The sequence below is a fragment of the Podarcis liolepis genome (genome assembly GCF_965112155.1).
Source record: "Podarcis liolepis genome assembly, chromosome: 11".
Lineage (NCBI taxonomy): Eukaryota > Metazoa > Chordata > Lepidosauria > Squamata > Lacertidae > Podarcis > Podarcis liolepis.
This window is the reverse complement of record NC_139565.1, coordinates 43,370,321-43,389,879: the sequence shown is the minus strand read 5'-3', so window position 1 is coordinate 43,389,879 and position 19,559 is coordinate 43,370,321. Positions and strand designations below refer to the sequence as shown.

Genomic DNA, 19,559 nt, shown 5'->3' with positions numbered 1-19,559 from the left:
TAACTAAAGAAAAATAATGAAACATATATACTGTAAATGGCCTTCCAACTTAGAAGTGTCCTAACTTCTGTGATGAGAGTAAATAATTAATAGCTTTTGCTATTAAAACTACAGGCAGTGACAATTTTGCATGAGTTTCGTTACTGACACCGCCCACACACTTTTTTTTATTAAAATTTTTCACATACAATCATAATCACCTACTCCCCCCCCTTCCATGGCTCTATATATTTACCCATTACAACTGCATATTCTGGTTATTCCATATGTTTTATTCTCCTCCCTCCTCATTATATTTTCATATACTTTAAACTGCTGAATTTACTCCAACCCTGCTGACATTTTAACATGTTTAACACGATTCTTCAGATATTCTGCAAACATTTTCTACCCATCCAGCCCTCCTCCTGGTCTAAAAAAAACCCACACATTGGCAGTCAAACATCAATTTTATGTGCACAAAATGGTTGCTGCCTGTACTTTGGAAGAGACTCAGTAAGTAACAGAAAACAATTCCTACCTGGAAGTGGGAGTTCATGTTTTGCCTGGACAGTGGGGGAAAGTGCATGAGAAATCCTGGTTATGTCCTACGTTGGCCTATGGGAAGCACATGCTTGCAAGACAACTAAGGAAATTCCTCCTATTCAGTCATTTGTAGGATGCAGAAAGGAGGCTCAGTGTGGCTTCATGCTTGCCCATGTACAAGCCTAGATATAGAAAAATAAGAAGTTTTTTTCTATTATGCTGGTATGTGTGATTGGTATTTTCCCCAGATCCCACTCCTAGTCTTGATGGTCTGAATTTCTATCTTCTTCGTCACAATTTCTGATTTTTTGTATTCGATTTATATTGTCACAACTGGTGATTTAGCTTTAGGCAGGGACTAGACAGAACAAGCAGTTAGGATGCACCACAACCCCCTGGGTACTTGAAGGTTAGGCAGCCACAGAGGCTTTAGACTACAAAAACATTATGCAGCTACCACCATACACATATATTGTAAACAATTAAGAACTGCATACTCAAATTCATGTTTGGGCTAAAGGTGGGTCCCAATTCTGAGCAGATCCATTGTGTCCACATGCTATTTAGCAGCTACATGAAACCACTGAGAAGTCACCTAGGAAATTTGGAGTAAAGTGTCATCTACACCTGGTTCCACTTCTCTTGGCCATCACACCTTGGGTTGCATTTAGTGTCTTGAGTCTAAGGTTGTGTTGGTCTGCTACCTACCTGTAACTAGAACTAAGGTTGTGATCAGTGATTTAGGGATGGTGGCAAATAGAGTGAAACTTATGGTAATATGGATAAGAGAGGTGTTTATGATTGGGGAATCACCTGATCTAGGAGTAGGTTACAGCCTGCTTTGGTTCATAGATTGAAGGTAGTCTTGGCTCTAATGCTGTCTGTGAATATTCAACTGCCAGGGGCATCTGGTGTCTTTTACCAGTTTAGGTCTGTGATGATAGCTGAAACTTTTCTTGGTTAGCAATGATATGTGCATTTTCACTCACATTTTAATAACATCCAATTCAGACTATTTCAGTGTGCTCTGTGGGGGACTGCCTTTGAAAAGTATTCACAGGCTAAACTAGTTCTGAATGCAGCACCAAGAATATTTAACAGAAGCTTACTACTTCAAGCATAACACGACAGCATTGTGTCAGTTTCATTGGCTCCTAGTGGGTTTTCCAGACCAGTTCAAGTGCTGTTTTTGTTCTTTACAGCCCTAAAGGAGTTGCAGTCTCCTAATGGGCTGTCTTATCCCTGATCTATCTTTTCACCCATCTTGAGCATCTTTCTCCCCCGTCATCTGAAGTGTAGCCAGTAGCCATGAAAGTCAAGGCATTCTTCGTAGCGGAATGCCCTACTCACAGTGGTGGCTGGTGCCTTTTGGGTCTAGGAGGATGGAAAGCACAGAGACCAGTGGAAGGTGGGGCCAGATGCCATGAAGGGCACAGCCAACTAATTCTAGCTTTGTCTCTGTCTATCCTTCTCACTAGAGGACGCGGGTGACGCTGTGGGTTAAACCACTGACCCTAGGAATTGCCAATCAGAAGGTTGGCAGTTCGAATCCCCGTGATGGGGTGAGCTCCCGTTGCTTGGTCCCTGATCCTGCCAACCTAGGAGTTTGAAAGCACGTCAAAGTGCAAGTAGATAAATAGGTACCGCTCCAGCGGGAAGGTAAACAGTGTTTCCGTGCGCAGCTCTGGTTCACCAGAAGTGGCTTAGTCATGCCGGCCACATGACCTGGAAGCTGTACGTCGGCTCCCTCGGCCAATAAAGCGAGATGAGTGCCGCAACCCCAGAGTTGGTCACGACTGGACCTAATGGCCAGGGGTCCCTTTACCTTTACCTATCCTTCTCACTACTGAGTTTGAGAAAGGCAACCTGAGACAAGGAGAAGGAAACTATCAGACAGGGAGACCCACGAAGATGGTTATAAGTAAGAAGGCAGCTGGGAGGGAACTGAGGTTATAGGACCAACCTAATAGATTATCCTCCCCCAGTAAAGGTTCTGCTGTTTTGGAGATTATAATTGTTTGTTTTTAAACATTATTTCAAAAATTGTAGCTTAATAACACGTATAGCATACCATAACTCCAGTAACTAGTTAAATAAATCATTTCTGTCCTAATTTTCTATAAAGCAATGTGAAACTGTAAGCATATTGATTTAAATAGCAATTTGAATGTAACGCTGCAAATATTAATATTAATAATAATAATAGTTGCAAAACAATCCTGCGAGTGTTTACTGTCGAGGGAATGCTACTGCGCTCAGTGGGACTGCGCAACTCTGAATTTCAGCCAAATAACCCAATCCTAAATTTACCCGTAAGTAAATTGAACTATGTTGTGGGGGATTGAGGGGTGCGTGTGTGCCATTCCCTACTCAGGGTCGTAGCTCATGTTGGTGAGTTGTTGTTGTTTTTGTTCTTTTTACCCGCCTCATTTAGGTCTCTCTTTTCCTGAAGTAAATATCTCCTCAGTTTCCCGCCTTCTTCCCTCTCTCGCGCGCGCTCTCTTTCCCTCAAGCCTTTCGAATGCAGCGGCTTCTCCCAAGGCAAACGCCAGAGGGCAGGCGGGGGCCACGGGAAGCACAACCCCCAAACGGCAGCCCGCCCCCTCCCTCTTCGCCCCCGGCCCAATCGATGGGGGCGGAGGCTCTGCGCTCGGCTCCCCAGCCCTTGCCTCTCGGCTCTGGATTAGCAAAACTGGCGACGTGGGACAATCCCCCGGGCCCGGCCCCTTCTACACACACACGCACTCACACAAACACGCGGGCGCGCGCACTCCTCTCCCTCCCTCCCTCTGCCTTTCTCGCGCACACCCCTCCGCCCAGCCAGCCGACTCGGACGAGGTGAAGCGGGGACTCCAGCTGCTGGCGCTACCAGTGACGGGGCTGCCTCGTCCCTCCTTCAGTCGCTGAGGGAGGGCAGCAGCCGACACGGCCTGGGAAAGAAAGGGAGGCGCTCCCGCCGCCGCGTCCCAGAGAGAGAGGCAGAGAACTCGCAGGGGCGAATCGTGAGGAGAATAAAAGGGTCCCGGCGGGCGAGGCGGAGGGAGCAGCGCCGCCAGCCGAGTGGGCGGGCAGGACCTGCGGGCCGGGGGGTTGGGGGGCGTGAGCTGCGTTTGGTTGGCGGCGCTGTGGGGCGGCCCGCCCGCGTCCCCCATCCCCGGCTGGGCGGCGGCGGCGGCGGGACCATGGCGCTGCTGCGGGCCCGCGCGCTGTACGACTTCAAGTCGGAGAACCCGGGCGAGATCTCCCTGCGGGAGCACGAGGTGCTGAGCCTGTGCAGCGACCAGGAGATCGAGGGCTGGTTCGAGGGGGTCAACAGCCGCGGAGACCGGGGCCTCTTCCCGGCCTCCTACGTGCAGGTCATCCGAGCGCCCGTGGCCGAGCCCCCCGCGCCTCTGCCCGTGCCGGCCCCGACCCGCTACGCCAATGTCCCCGGCGGAGGCTTCGAGCCCCTGGCGGCGGTGGTGGCGGCGACGTCGCCCGCCACAGCCTTCAGCAACCCTCCGCCGGCCCAGCAGCACCACCACCATCACCACCAGCAGCAGCAACACCAGCAGCTCCCTCCGCCGGCAGAGCCCTTCCAGCTGCTGCCTCCTCCACCGGCCACGTCGGGCTTCTCTTCCTTCCAAGCGGTGCCTCCCTCCTACGGAGGGTCCTCCTATCAGACCAGCCAAGGCAGCGACGACGACTGGGACGATGACTGGGACGACAGCTCGACGGTGGCGGACGAGCCGGGCGTCCTGGGCAGCTCGTACCCGGACTACGAAAATGCAGGGATGGGGGTCGGAGGCCCCGGTGGTTCCTCTGGCAGGTACCGCCTCTCCACCCGCTCCGACCTGTCGCTGAGCTCCCGGGGCAGCCAGCCCGGTGCTCACCTGCACCACCCAGCCGCCGGTGGCGCCAAGAGCTCGGCCACGGTGAGCCGCAACTTGAACCGCTTCTCCACGTTTGTGAAATCTGGTGGCGAGGCCTTCGTGCTCGGAGAGGCGTCGGGTTTTGTGAAGGATGGCGACAAGCTGTGCGTGGTGCTGGGCACCTATGGGCCTGAGTGGCAGGAGAACCCTTACCCTTTCCAGTGCTCCATCGAAGACCCCACCAAGCAGACCAAATTCAAGGGCATGAAGAGCTACATCGCCTACAAGCTGGTGCCAAGCCACACTGGGCAGCAGGTGCACCGGCGCTACAAGCACTTTGACTGGCTCTATGGGCGCCTGGTGGAGAAGTTTCCAGTCATCTCGGTGCCGCATCTGCCGGAGAAGCAGGCCACGGGGCGCTTTGAGGAGGACTTCATCTCCAAACGCCGCAAAGGCCTGGCCTGGTGGATGGACCATATGTGTAGCCACCCGGTGCTTGCGCAGTGTGATGCCTTCCAGCATTTCCTCACCTGTCCGAGCACCGATGAGAAGGCCTGGAAGCAGGGCAAGCGGAAGGCTGAGAAGGACGAGATGGTGGGTGCTAACTTCTTCCTCACAATTAGTGTGCCTGCTGGTGGTCCTGCTGCTCTGGACCTGCAGGAGGTGGAAAGTAAAGTCGATGGCTTCAAGAGCTTCACCAAGAAGATGGATGACAGCACCATTCAGCTGAACCAGACAGTCAATGAGTTTGCTCGCAAGCAGGTTACTGGCTTCAAGAAGGAGTACCAGAAAGTGGGGCATTCCTTCAAGGGCCTCAGCCAAGCCTTTGAGATGGACCAGCAGGCTTTTTCAGTTGGCCTCAATCAGGCCATTGCCTTCACTGGGGAAGCTTATGATGCTATTGGTGAACTCTTTGCGGAGCAACCCAGACAGGACCTCGATCCAGTGATGGATTTGTTAGCTCTGTATCAAGGACATCTGGCCAATTTCCCAGACATAATCCATGTCCAGAAAGGTAATGTAGTTTTAACTATATCAGCTTACCTCTTTCACCAATTAAATTTGTATAATAGAAGTTAGACTTCTGAGTTATTGTAGTAAAATGTTCCAGAGGAGTATAATATCCGTGTTAGTTTGTTGCCTCAAAACTAAACAGTCCTGTAGCACCTCAAAGACGAATAATGAATGGTCACTGTGCTAATCTTGTACAGTATACACTTGACCTTTGTATGGAATGTCATAGGTTCTGCCATCAGGATTACATTGCCTTTTGCCCCCCAATGTTTGCCTTTTTCTCCTCTTTGTACCAATATGTATATATAATGGGCCAAGTTATTGAAGATAACCTCATGTCAAATTTGGTTCTAGATTTGATTTTAGGCCACAGTCCTTTGCACACCTACTGGCCATAAACTTCACTGGTTGCAGTACTTCTGAGTAAGCATTATTGGATTGGGCCATAAATTTATTAAAGACTATGGCAGCATAAAATAGTTAGTCTTTAAGGTGGCACAATATGCTTATTTTGGTAAAACACTGGAGACAATTCTGCCTCAGAAGTTAGCCTCTTCTGCTAGGATTTATAGACTCAAGTTATTAAGGAAGTGCTGCATTTAAGGATGCTTGTTTCGAACCCTTAATGGTATGTTATTACCCTACCCTGCTCCCCCAAGCGGGAAATTCTACTTGCCTATCATACTCAGGATTTGTGTTTGTTTGTAAAACAGGAGTGTAGTGAGGTACTGAGCAGTATTTTAAAAGAGTATACTTGTTTAATTGTGTCAGAGAGACCATTGCTTACTGTGTACCTTGTGAGTAGCTTCAGGGTCTTTTAGCAATGCGAATTCAGCCACAGAACACTTTAATTAATTTCAAGCCACATATGAGTTGTTTGGATCATTAATTAAATGAACATTAATGTATATCACAAAGGAGCTTTTTAGAAAAAACAAATACACTCTCTGCTCTGTCTGGATTTAAGGTTCACATTAGAGATGAGGAGCCTGTGACCCTCCAAACATTTTTCAGCTGCAACTTGCACCACTCCTGACCATTGGCCCTGCTGAGTACAGCTGATGTGAATTGGGAGTTGAACAACAAGCTGCAGGGCTGCAGGTTCTCAGTCCCTGTAAGATTTGGATGCTTGGGCTTTGTTCCCATAACCACTTTGTAAGATTCGGTCATAGATGTACAGCCATCTAGTACATAAGTAGCTAACATTTCCAGGGTGGATTTTCTTCAAAGGCATGTAGGATTCTCTTTGTTTCCTTGCACCTGGTTTTCTACTGATCTAATGTTTCTCTATTTTAGATTTTAGGCCAGTTTACATAAATGAAATCTAATACAATACAATACAATCTAATACAATTCAGAGCTATGTGATGAGGTTTGACTTCCTCTGTGCAGATACAGCTGTGAAGTTAGTACCCATTCTTGACAGTGTGTTCATCACCTTGGTGTCTAATTTCTCTGTGCAGCTCTAATCAGTTAATGTGTTCCACATATCAAGGGCCAAGGATAAAAATGTCATCCTTTTTGGTTATCACTCCAGTCAGGACTATTTTTCATCCAGATAGAAAAACTTAATATAACAAAACACAGTGAAAAGAGAGGTGGGAATTTTCACATGACATTCAAAGCTGTTGAGGTAGGTCTTCCAGGAATATACAATTATTCTTGAAATCAACTGTAACTTGAGTATTACATGCTAGGAGCCTATAAATACATTGCTAATAAACCTTTTCAGCATTTGATGGTAGTGTATTGATAAATGCTCTCATGGTTGCATTTATATATTAATGCCAAATACATTGTAATCAATGCAGTTGACCTTAATAGAGGTTGACTTGTTTTGTCAATGGATTATAGTACGAGGTTTTCCAATTGTGTAAATGATGGATGATAAAAGATAATGACACTCTGAGAATACTATTAATCTACGTTTCACATTTGAACACTAATTTCTCACAGTAGTTGCAGCAAAATGCAAGTTGGACCATGAACATGCAAGTGCTTCATGATTCTTAATCTTTATATAGACAACTTTTCAAAAATTGCCATTTGAAGGAATACCTGCTTCTATCAGGTTATAGGCTATGTATTGCATTACAGTGCCATTCTTCAAACTCATTTGAAATGCTGCCTGCACCTTCAGGGACAATGTGATTGCTGTGTGCCTTTACAATCATGCTACAATAAAGGACATGGTGGATGCTATTCATTCGCACTATCATCATAATTCAGAAAACATTTAAAATATGAAAACATACTATCATTTTCACTATCATTTAAGTGCTTTCGCTTGGGGCGGTAATTGTAGCTGGATTATTGATTTAAATACAAGTTATTTTACATGGATAGGGGTAAGGGTTTGTCTTATGAAGGAAAAAGGAATAATGGATGCCTGCCAGCTCTTGAAAAGATTGGCTTGTAAGTCAGCCCATTTGAGTAGAATTAATGTGTGCCATGGATTCGTGTTGGCAGGCACTAAGCCAGTTAAAAATGGAAGTAGTTGTAGTGCAGATATTATCAAGCTGTTCCTTGGCCACCTTACATGTATTACTTGTGTGCCTAAATACTGTAAATCAGCCTAGATGTAAACCCACCGCAGAGTTTTCTGCTGACATTATCTCAAGATGCAGTACCTTAGATTATGCCAGCACAACCTGTGCCCCTTCAAACTAAGCACAACCTACTGGTCATGTTTAGTGACCTGCCAGGTGTTTGAGAAGGCCCTGTTTGAGTCCAAACCCACAGGAGGTTTATTGAGATCTTGCTAGGCTAGTATACATGCCTGGCGACCTACATTTGGCTTGCTGAGTCACAGATGATGCATGTCTGACCCACTTCCTCAATAATTTGTCAGCATTTTACAGTGTTTCACTCAAATCCTTACATAGCATGCTACTGCTTAAACAATTTCTCAAAAATATTTGTTTCATTTTCTAAGTATATAAGCCATATGCTGTTTATCAAAATGGAGTGTATATAGTGGATAATGCTCTGGAGTTGGAGATGAGAGGCTGAGAGCTCTGCTCAGATTTGAGTTTACTTATTGACTTTGAGTAAATCCCTTGCAGGGTTGTTGTGAGGATAAAATGGATTAAACCTATATACACTGCCCTGTGCCCTTCTAAAAGAAGGGTAGTGTGTAAATATAAAATAAATACAACCTGTAATAAAATCAGTAGAGCCTTTCATGACCACATAATTACTATTATTAGCAATAGTACTTATGTTGGGCAGAACTCAGTAAGCTCCTTGGTATTCCTTGGAGCAGTGAAACAAGTAGGAAGATGGCTAGAGTGCAAATGGTAGAAGACTTGAAGTGAATCTACAGTGTTAGAGCTCATTATTAAGTCTACTTGGTGTCTGTGATGACAGCAAAGAAGCAGTTCTTTTCTAACACTGTTATATATCCTCACATTACTGTCTGTTGGAGTTTTTTGGGATGGTGTGGGGCATTCTGCCCATCTGACAATGTTAAACTCTTGGAAGTCCACTGTGATGTGTTTGCAAACTTAGCACAACCTAAAAAAAACAAATCAAGGATAAAATTGCTGGCATCTACCATGTCTAGGACATCACAGTTGAATTGAGTCAGTCACCAAATAGGGGAGCAGTGTTCACCCTGTGCTATATGTGGTCCCATGTCTCCTGAAGGGACAGGTTTGTCACTTACAGGTGCTGCTTGATCCAAATTTGTCATTAGAAGTGCAAGTTGCTTTTAAGTTTTACCAACTTAGGCTGGTATGCCAGCTGCAACCCTCTTTGTCCAGAGATAGCATGGCCTCAGTGCTCTCGTGACCTCCAAGCTGCACTACTCTAATGCACTACTCATATGTGGAGCTGCCTTTGAAGACAATACAGAACCTGCACTTAGTACAGGCATCCGGGGTAGAGTTCCTGGCCCTTGCGCATGTCTGCAGAGCATGCATAAGCCCCCCCCCCCATTATGCCCCACTCGTGTTACACCATTTTCCAGGTCCAAAATGACCCAGTCATGTGCCAATTGAACACGTGCAAAATGGTTGCTGCCTGTACAAATGTGGCTGGTAGCTCACTAACGGATTGGGCATTGTCAAAATAAAAAAAATTCCTTCCAGTAGCACCTAGTTGGTCTTTAAGGTGCTACTGGAAGGAATTTTTTTTATTTTGACTATGGCAGACCAACACGGCTACCTATCTGTAACTGGATTGGGCATTATGAGCATTTTAGGCCAGTGCTATGCCACTATGCTCCAGTCTGTTTCTAGTGCAATTCAAAGTACTGTACAAGTTTTGACCTGTGAAACATTTTACACTTAGGAGCAAGGTTGAAGGATCACCCTTTTCCATATGTATCTGTGCATTAAGATGCTGTTGTGAGCATCTCTGTCCATAGTTTAGGGGACATGACAGCTAGACCGTTTTTTTGTGCAAGTTGTGAGAGTTAAAGGAAATAACACCAGGTACCCAGGAGCTTCCCTTACGACCCTCACTTATGTCTGCAATAAATGTGACTGGTCACAGGGTGTATCAGTATAGTTAGTTAAGCAAGTAAACAGCTTTAAATGAATTTTTAAATGCCAGCTGTGGTGTGGGTGAAAGTGTTTATGTGGTTGCTGAAAATGGAATATGGTAATAATCTATTTTAAGTTAGCGTAGTTTATCAAATCATTGATGAAATTTTGTATAGAATTGAGAAGCAAGCCATGCTTGCTCACATACATGACAGCACAATAGGAGGCATCTTAAAGGTTAATAGATAATGTGCTAGTTTCTCTTCCAGTTATCCTGGTAGCCCATTCATATAGATACAAACTCCATTAAAGACTAAAGTTGATTTAAAGCCCATGCTTAGCACTGTAATGTAGTTTAGACCAATGAAACATTCTCTCAGGGTTTTAGCTTGCCAAAAGTGATGCATTGCCTGTGTGAAAATATTTCTGAGAACTTCCTTTTCATTCCACTCCCCACCCCACCCCTGCAATGTTATTAATGGAAGTGAGCAGCCTTCCATATACCCACACAGCAAGGATGAATTCCCATCCGCAGTGCCACATGTGTGGACCCTCCTACTCTTCTCTTTACCAACTGGGGGAGGGTGGGGAGTGGAAGATGGATCTCTCATCTATTTTGTATCAGGCAGAAGGCACACAAATATGGCTCTCATTGATTTTGTGCCATAGCTCCTGTCCTCCAAGTTCTCTGACATAAGCACAGGGGTCATTGACAAGCATATATCAGGGCTGGCTAGAAAGCTAAACTAAAATTTACAAACTTTTGAGAATGATGCATTGGTCCTTTTGTGTGTAGTGAAAAAGCTGGGAAAAAATACTGTTCTAACATTTCGCAAGAAAGTATCCAGTAACATTTGATGTATTGGGGTGAAACACTTTCCCAAAGTCTGGTAAATTTCTCAACTGCACAATAGTATGCATGTGTACTCAGAAGTAAGTTAAGTGAAGTTACTCTCATGATAAATCTTGGTTTGTCACCTGTTACTCATAATGAGACCCTGAGACCCCCAGGTGTAGGAGATATATAAATTCAATTAATAATAATAATAATAATAATAATAATAATAATAATAATAAATTATTTATTTAGAGCATTTATGCCCCGCTCTTGAGCCAAAAAAGCTTCCAGAGCAGCTCACATATGGTCAATTAAAGCAGGCATGAACTCCTGAAATGTTTGTTTTTGTGAGTTTTTATTATGTACCAAAATAATTTGCATTGAGGGAAATTGTTAGATTTTTCACCTTGTAAGCCAATTGCAGTAGTTTGAACATTGAAAAACATGGAAATCTAAACACGATGAGTACCTTGATAATGATTTCAATCAATTTGCACTAAGCACTGTTAACTTAGACTGGTGTTTGGTTTCAAACTGGCTCTCTAGGGATTTAGGCAGAAATTTTTCCCAGCTCTGCTTTGCCAACTAGAGAGGCTGTAAATTCAGTTTGCACCACCACACATGGAAAGCATAAAAGCACAAAAGGATTAACAGGTTGCCCATCACAATCCACTAGGGTGAAACAAGCTGCAAGTCCAGTTGAATAAGTACATTTCTGCTACTGGGCCTACGAAAGCCTTGTGTGTCAATTTTGAAATAGCTTAAGTTCCTAATGATTGTTTCCCACAGGCATTGTTTCTTTCTGCGTAACTACGAGTCAGGTTCCTTAAGCATTTGTACCTGTTCTTGCATGGAGTGTAGTTTTGTAAGTAGTGGACTAGGATGTGTGATGGTATTGCAGTGAAGGAAAGGGGTTTCTTCATAAGTGGTAACATGAAAGTGTTTCCTTATTTCAGCCAGAAACCACCACCTACAACTTTATTAGGAAATACATTTACAATTCCTAGTGCATGTCTGTTTAAAAAACAACAACCTGTCAGCCAAATTCTTAACTGTCTGTTACTAAAGCTGGAATATATGTTGAAGCAACTGATAATTTAAAAAGTTCAAATCAGTGTGACATTTTGCCAGAGTTGAAAGATAATGAATTTCATGGATCAGGTTTCAGCACAAAAGTGGAAACCTCTGATCTGAATTTTCATCCACAGAACCTGACTGCAAACTCGAGTTTTGTTTGATGCAAGGTTGTTGTTCTACATCTGCCTTCAGATTTATGCAGATAATGTGTCCCACACTAATTGCAGTCATCAGGAGACAAAACAAACTACAAAAGCACTTATACTGAATGGCTTTCTTTAAGGAGCAAGTAATCTGGCCCCTACTTTGTAACATCAAAGACCATTATTTTCTTTGCAGCCTGAAAGCTCAGGTTGGTGGCCAGTAGCTAGAGGAGTGAGCACACACAGAAACTGATGTCATAACTGCTCTGTAAAAGCTCAGAAAGCAGTTGGGGATTGCACAAGAGCAGTTAAAAAAGGATCTTGGGGCAAGGGTGGGGATACTGTATACAGGCACACCAGTGACAATGCCCTTTGGGGGATTTGGTACTGGGGAAAGTAAAGAAAAACTCCTACTGGTGTGTGTACACTATTGGTCAAATTATTCTCAAACCAGACTACATTCTATAATAAATACAGACTATGCACACTGATCTTTGAACTCTCATGGGTTTTAAGGAGTACGTTCTGAATTCTGTGATGAAAGGGTTCTGAAGTAGAAGTGCTACAATAAAAGCAACTTGGTAGATACCCCAAATAGCTGCACCCCCCACTGATTTTAGCTTTCCATTCTCAAGCCTGTACAGTGGTGCCTCGCAAGACGAAAATAATTCGTTCCGCGAGTCTTTTCGTCTTGCGATGTTTTTCGTCTTGCGAAGCACGGTCCGTCGCAACTGCGCCTCTTCAAGCGGCTTTAAGAAAAAAGCGCAAGACGTTTTCGTCTTGCGAAGCAAGCCCATAGCGAAATTCGTCTAGCGAAGCAACGCAAAACCGAAAAACCCTTTCGTCTAGCGAGTTTTTCGTCTTGCGAGGCATTCGTCTTGCGGGGCACCACTGTACATTTAAAAACTTGCATTGACAGGATAAAAAATTTACGATGGTGTTTGTTCCAAAAATTAAAATAGAAACACAGGGTTTTTTTACACTAGCTCCCTTACACTGCTGCATATGCCCATGGCAGTCTAAACTGTCCACTATAGTAGAATTTGCAATGTGTCACTCTGAGTTTTTTATATTTTAAAATTTGCTGAATAAGAAAGAAGGGTATTTGTGTTTTAAAGGGGGGGGGAAATAAAAATCTCTAAGAAAAAATAACATTGTAGCAAATAGAGGTTGATAACTATTCTATGACTTTTCACTTCCATTTCAACTTTTATGAATGAGTGACTCTAAAAATGCTGTAAAGTTAGAATGATAAAGTACATTATATGAGTAGATTCAGCATGACTTAACCCTCCTCCCAGCTGCTCCCATCCCCACCTATATCCCTGCTACAGGGTCCCCCAAACCTAGATCACATAGTGGGTGGGGAAGGGGAACTCCTGTAGTGCAAGCAAATCTGCTCCGCAAGTGGTCCAGCACAGTTGGGTGTCATCCATTGTCATTAATGATATCCTTGTGAAACTTCCCAATTCCCATTCCTTTTAAAAAAAAGGAAGGAAGGAAGGAAGGAAAAAGCTAATGTTGAGCTGCAACTTCATTTTTATAAGCCTACTTGTTTTGAGTTAAGGTAACCATCTTGCCACAAAACCTGTATGAGTCATAGTGTTCTGTAAGTTGGCATGGATAGTCTCAGTGAACACAATAGGACTATTGCTCTTTATGATTCAGCTGGCTAGGATACTGCAGAAGCACCAGAATTTTCTATTCAATAATACTAAGTGCAGCATCTGAATTGTTGTGTGGGTGAACGGGCATTCCCCAGCCTGGTGCCTTCTAGATGTTGTTGGATTCTAACCTCCATCAGCACCAGCTGGAATGTCAAATTGTCACAGATGACAAAAGTTGTACTCCCAACAACTGGAGGGGACCAGGTTGGGGAAGGCTGTGGTACACCATTAGCGATTGTCACTTTTAGCATATTTTTTTCACAGTGTAGTGGCTAACTGGAAGTGTTATTTCAAAGTGATTTGGTCTTTGATCTTAACCCCTTTAATATTAAGTAAATGAAAATTTGACTTCACAGCTTTGATTCCATTTCCAATTGTGTTAACTGTATTTCTGCATTAAGTAAAGTGTGTGATTTGTATAGCAGTATTCAGTGTTTTTAATCTAAAGCCATAAATGTTCTTCCTTTGGTTTAAAGGAATGTTTAAAGATTCTAAATGAAGGTGGCTGATTTTGCCTGCTTGGACCTAGGATTTTAAAGTTTGTCATATAAAATTGCTGCACAGCAGGGAAGAGGAACCTGTGGCTTTCCAGATGTTGCTGGACTACAGCTCCCATCATCCTTGATCCTTAACCATGCTGACTAGGGCAAATGGGAGATGAAATCCAACATTTGGAGGGGCACAGGTTGCCTACCACGGTTTGGTCCAAATCCTGACCTGTTGTATCTAGCCTACTCCACTATATAGATTAGAGATTCTTACTAGTGGGGGTTCTCCATCAAATAATTATTGTTTTTAAATTTTTAATAAGTAAGTATTCATAACTTGAGGTAAGATTAGTACATATCTTCAGCTGGTGTGCCTATACATGCACCTGCATTTTGCTTTTACATAGTTTGATGTAGAATTCAGGAAGAGAAACTCTTTACTATATATTTTTTAACATTCAGTGACTTCCATGCCTGATGGAGGACAAACAGAATTGCACAGAGTCCTCTTCAAATTGTTCCTTGAGGCAGGTGTCGTACTCTGTAATCCATTAAGAGTCCTGCAGTTTGTGATTTGCATCTAGTGATGTTAAAATCAGATTTATGAAACAGATCATTTTGGGGCCAAAACATATACTTGTTTCTACTCTTGACTGCCATAAGAAAGTTTTTGCTGGGATTGGTAGAGAGTTTATAGTACACAGAAGTAGTACTCTCCAGCCTGTAAGTGCTGGTAACCAGGTTATGTCACCTCAGCCAGCCTACAGGAAATATACTAACATTCTTGATTTATGTATTTTTAAAATATAGCAATTTTATTTGCAAGTTCAAAAGCTCATTTAATGATTCTGTTAGTTCCTCCTTCAGATCCACTGTCAGTTGGCATGGCACTGCTACAGTATATTTATTAGGACTTTTGTTTTTACATTTCTGATGAAAAGCCAGCCAAAACATTTTTAGCTTCTACAGCAATACAGCCAAGCTATATCCAGGTCTGAAAACTATTAGAAGTATTATTTACAGGATCAAGTAAGCCAGAAAACAAGAAAAGATGTTAGTTTTTATTTATTTAAAAAGAGAACTGCTGTTAAGAATAATACATCTTGAAATACTTAAAACAGAACACTGCTTGCAACAGCCAAGGGGAAACAGGAATGTCATGAGGCCAAGAGGAGGCATTTTTAGCCAATTGCATCATTTCTTCTTGTGCATGTAGAAGCTTCACTGTAGCCTATGCTGCTCATAGCTCTACTATGATCATATAGCTGAGTCTTGGCTGTGTATACATCATGTAGCCTCACTTTTTGCAAGCAGGTGGTCCACGATCCATGATGGAAAGCTATTGCAGGCTTAAGTTAGTTGGTAGAGTTCTGATAAAATCCTCATTGTTTCAGTTGGTAAGTTTTATTCATTCTGTGTGCCAGTGCAGGGTACGTAGGGCCATAAGCTTGCATTGTTTATCCTAGCTGAAGTATTCTCTCATTACTTGTGCATATTGTGCATAAATAATTGGAAATGCATGTCTACTACTTAAAATGAAAAAAGTTCAAAACAAATAAGGCTTACTCTTTGTCTGACAACAACCAGATGTTGTATGTATGTCAAACGTAGCCTAAATCTGTTTTACTAGTTAAACAAACATTTTTATTCAGGGAGATGGCTCACCTTTTGTGTTAATCGGATTTTGAAGTTCTGATCCACAATTGTTTTGAAAATGTGCAACTAAAGCAGTCAAGTGACTCAAAATTACACATCTCTCAGTAATGTCTCGCTAAAGATCCTGTGAGTTCTCTGTGACTCCGTGCGACTCAGAAGTGGTAATGGAAAATATGCAAGTGATATCTAACCCATTCATCCATTGTCTGTTTGCTTTTTTTGAATATACCTTACAGATTTAGGACTCTTCTTTGTTTGCCAGACCTAGCCAGTTCATTTATTCATTTCTTCATTCATTCATTCATTAGATTTATGTTTTGGTCCTATCATTCCAGTAAGGCAGTAGTTTTCAGACTGTTCTGGTACCTCAGGACCCTAGGGTTCCTTCCAAGTTTAGGCTTCTCAGTGAGAAAATCAATAATGGCAAAGTTCCCTGGAAAGCAACTTTCCACCATAATTGTTTTTTCCCTTTTATGCATACCCCTAGGGGAGTATTGAGTGTGTTTTCCAAAAGCACTCTTGAGAATTGTCAATGTACTTTGAACTCACTGTGCATAGGAGAACATGCTCTAGAATCCCTTGCAATTTGGAAGGGTTCTTCAGCAGATAAATTGGTGCGGAAAGGATTCTAAAAGCTTTAAAATAAGTGCTCTAAAACTGGATTTGGCGTGCATGTGGTTCTCACATGTTTTCAGGAAGTGGCTTAGGCCAATCTGGTGGCAGCTGCATCCTTTTTGAACCAAGCTGGCCAAATCATCCTTGTATAGAGCTGCCAGTTAAAATCCTACTGTAGCTACTTACTGTACAAAAAGAAAACAAAAGTTTTAGTATGGGACTTACTTGACCATAGAGGTAGATAGTTGCTTAGGGGTCCCCATTTCAAGGGGTATTTGCCACAATGGTCTCTCCCCCTGACCTCAGCGTGTCCGATGCTGTCAGCATTCTCCACAATTCTCTGTGAGGATATACAACCTTCTGGGACACTGTTGATATGAGGTTGCCTGTGTCTTTTCCCACCCAAGGTGCTGAAAAGAAAACTTGAGCCACGCCTGGACAGAACTTTGTGAAGTGTACACCTTTTGGAAATGTACAAATTCCGTTGCAACAAACAAAAATATGTTTGCAATGTGTTGAACATTTAACCTCTTTTATGCCTTTTTTATCTGAAAGTTTTACAAGGAGAGCTGTATGTAAGTTATGGAGACAATTCTAAAGTCTGTTTTTGCCTTTAAATTACTTAGATTGCTGTGAAATTACAACTGGAATCTAGAAGTTTGTAAAATTGGATCTGTCTTATTTACTTGAGCAGTGGCTATAAATTCAGGCTTGTTGGGCTGAAAGTCTTACAGAAACACAGAATTGCGGGAATAGTAGTCTCACTTCTTTGCTCACTTTCTGTGGCCACACTGAGCACTCCAGAATTCACATATCTTCATTAAACTTGTTTATAATATTACTTTTCATGAAATGAACAGAGCTGAATTAACAATCAGGAGCTCTTCTTCACTTTTCACTTCTGGTTTACCCCTGAATGTGAAAATGTAATATATATATGTTGAAGGTGTTACCTTAGGATAATGTCATCAACTATTAACCTGTAATCATGCAGAACAAAAGCTATGATCACCCTTGAGTTCAGTCATCTCTTGTATTTTGCAGCAAAGTGATGTAAGGCAGCTTACAATCGATCTTTTAAAAAAAAGATTTCAAAACCATGTCTAGGTATGGTAAGCACTTTGGTGCTACATGCAGAACGCACACTGGTTATACTATGAAGTATTGCAGAGAAAATCTCTTAAGCAAAGGTTTTATTATGTCATAGAATATAGGAACAATTTCAGAATTCTTTAGACTGTGAACAGCAAGCGTAATTAGCAGTATAGCTTTTAATTAGACTTGTTCCAGTCATCTTTTAATTCCAGTATATCTTTTTTGTTCATTATGCAGGAGCCCTTACCAAAGTGAAGGAAAGTAAGCGGCATGTAGAAGAAGGGAAGATGGAGGTTCAGAAAGCCGATGGCATTCAGGATCGTTGTAACATTATTTCTTTTGCCACCCTGGCAGAAATTCACCATTTCCACAAAATTCGAGTGAGAGACTTCAAATCACAAATGCAGCATTTCTTACAACAGCAAATACTTTTTTTCCAAAAAGTGACACAGAAGTTAGAAGAAGCTCTTCACAAGTATGACAGTGTTTAATATGCTTAATTCTTGGACTTTAAATAATGGATATTTCTAAGCTTGTGGATGGAATGAACAACGGATACAAACTCCACTCTCAAGTATCTCTTGACACCTTTTGGAATGGTGTACAAGGATGATTTTGTAATCTGTTCTGGAGTCCAACTGAACCTAAAATTGCCTAAGGAGGACATAATTATGCCTATATAGTGGAGAACTGTACTACACATTGTAACTAAGTTATACTCAAAATGCCTACACTACCATTGTAATGTTTTTGAAATAATGATTATACTATTTGCCTTACTGCTTTTTTGAAATACGGTATTTTAGTGCATAATATGCTGTAGACCTCAAAACCTTTTGGGTCTTTAAGGAAGTTGGTTAGATAAAAGCCTGCTTCAGATGCCTTTTTAAAATTCTCTTCGGTATGAATTTTTAAATTCAGCCAATTCTCTGTTTACAAATTCCTGTTAGAGCAGCTATGCGATTTTGTGCCTTTAGAATTACAGTTTTTCATTATTATTATTTTCTAGTAAACCACATTTCTATGACTGATTGAATGAAGGGTTGGCACCTCTGATAGGGCCTGATTTCAAACCTCACAGTGACTGAAAAATAACTTGTCATGTAACTTGCACACCTAGGTATTATGATAAATTTTGGCTGGAAAAAACCCAGGATTTAAAATCATTTTAGACTTTGTGCTGATTAAAAATACTATTTATTATTTGTACCAGAATCTTAAATCTACAAGCAAGAAATCAGCACTGCTGCATTTCCTTTCTTAACATGACAACGTAAAATATTTCACTGTAACATGTCTTTGAATAGAAACTTTGGACCACTTATCTAATAAAAGAATACTGAAGTATATCAGTGGGATAAGAATAGAGGATCAGTGGCTCATATTTGTATGTATGTATTGTTTGTGAGAATTGCTTAGCATGGCAGCTGATTTATTTGGTCATAAACCTGGTGTTACATTGTCAACTGAAACTTGCAAATCACAATTTGCCAGTGCGGCCAAACCAGTCACACTATCCTAAAACTGCCTCTGTAGGAGTGTGCTTTGTGGCATAATATGCCTTGGCCATCTGCAATATCAGCAGCGGCATTGTAGTGTGCCTAAGGACTTACCTAAGCCCCACAATTATTATTTTTTTAAAATAGTTCCCCTAATTGTAATTTCTTAAGTCAAATAACAATAATTTTGAAATACTGTCTTTATCCTATAGGTCTGTTTCCTTTTAATGTAATTAACTAATCCACAGAAGGACCCAACTGCTTCTGCAAGCCAAAGGGGCTTTGGATTTTAGTTCCTTAAATAACAACCACTTGTACTGAAACAAACAAACAAACACCAGCAACTCCTTTAATCAGTTTTAAAAGTAGATCTGCTGCAAACAAAAAAGAAAGCAAAAATCCTTGTGGTTGTGTGGCCCCATGCATTCATAGGACAAGCTTACTTCCAGCTTTAAAGCAACTGCTAATATGGAACTTTGCAACTCTAGTAGCACAGGTGTGGGAACAATATCACCCATACAAGAAAATTTACCAGGTTCTTTCTCTTATTAACTACATTTTTTATGTATGTGCATGTTGTGTAAAGGGGAGAGGGAGAGAGAGA

General features: G+C 42.1%; 2 protein-coding genes across 3 annotated transcripts in view; one reads left to right on the top strand and one right to left on the bottom strand.

Moving 5' to 3' along the window:
- ARL15 (ARF like GTPase 15) overlaps positions 1–1,775 on the bottom strand; it is a 188,639-nt gene extending 186,864 nt beyond the window's left edge. Inside the window, exon 1 of one of the 2 annotated variants that reach the window (XM_083466264.1) lies at positions 521–1,775. In XM_083466264.1, the coding sequence (XP_083322390.1) occupies positions 521–568 (48 nt within the window). In that variant the 5' untranslated portion in view covers positions 569–1,775. The remainder of the gene's footprint in view (positions 1–520) is intronic. The other variant, XM_083466267.1, reaches the window with a different exon arrangement.
- Positions 1,776–3,262: 1,487 nt separating this feature from the next.
- SNX18 (sorting nexin 18) lies at positions 3,263–18,820 on the top strand. Its single transcript, XM_083465977.1, has 2 exons — positions 3,263–5,391; positions 17,694–18,820. The coding sequence occupies exons 1-2, from the start codon at positions 3,708–3,710 to the stop codon at positions 17,945–17,947; spliced, it is 1,938 nt and encodes a 645-aa protein (XP_083322103.1). The 5' UTR covers positions 3,263–3,707; the 3' UTR covers positions 17,948–18,820.
- Positions 18,821–19,559: the final 739 nt, after the last annotated feature.

What these genes read in the sequence shown, in the direction of transcription:
- SNX18 (XM_083465977.1), top strand. Translation starts at nt 3,708, where the DNA reads ATGGCGCTGCTGCGGGCCCGCGCGCTGTACGACTTCAAGTCGGAGAAC. An exon ending in CATAATCCATGTCCAGAAAG is followed by an intron (nt 5,392 to 17,693) that starts GTAATGTAGTTT and finishes TTCATTATGCAG; the next exon opens with GAGCCCTTACCAAAGTGAAG.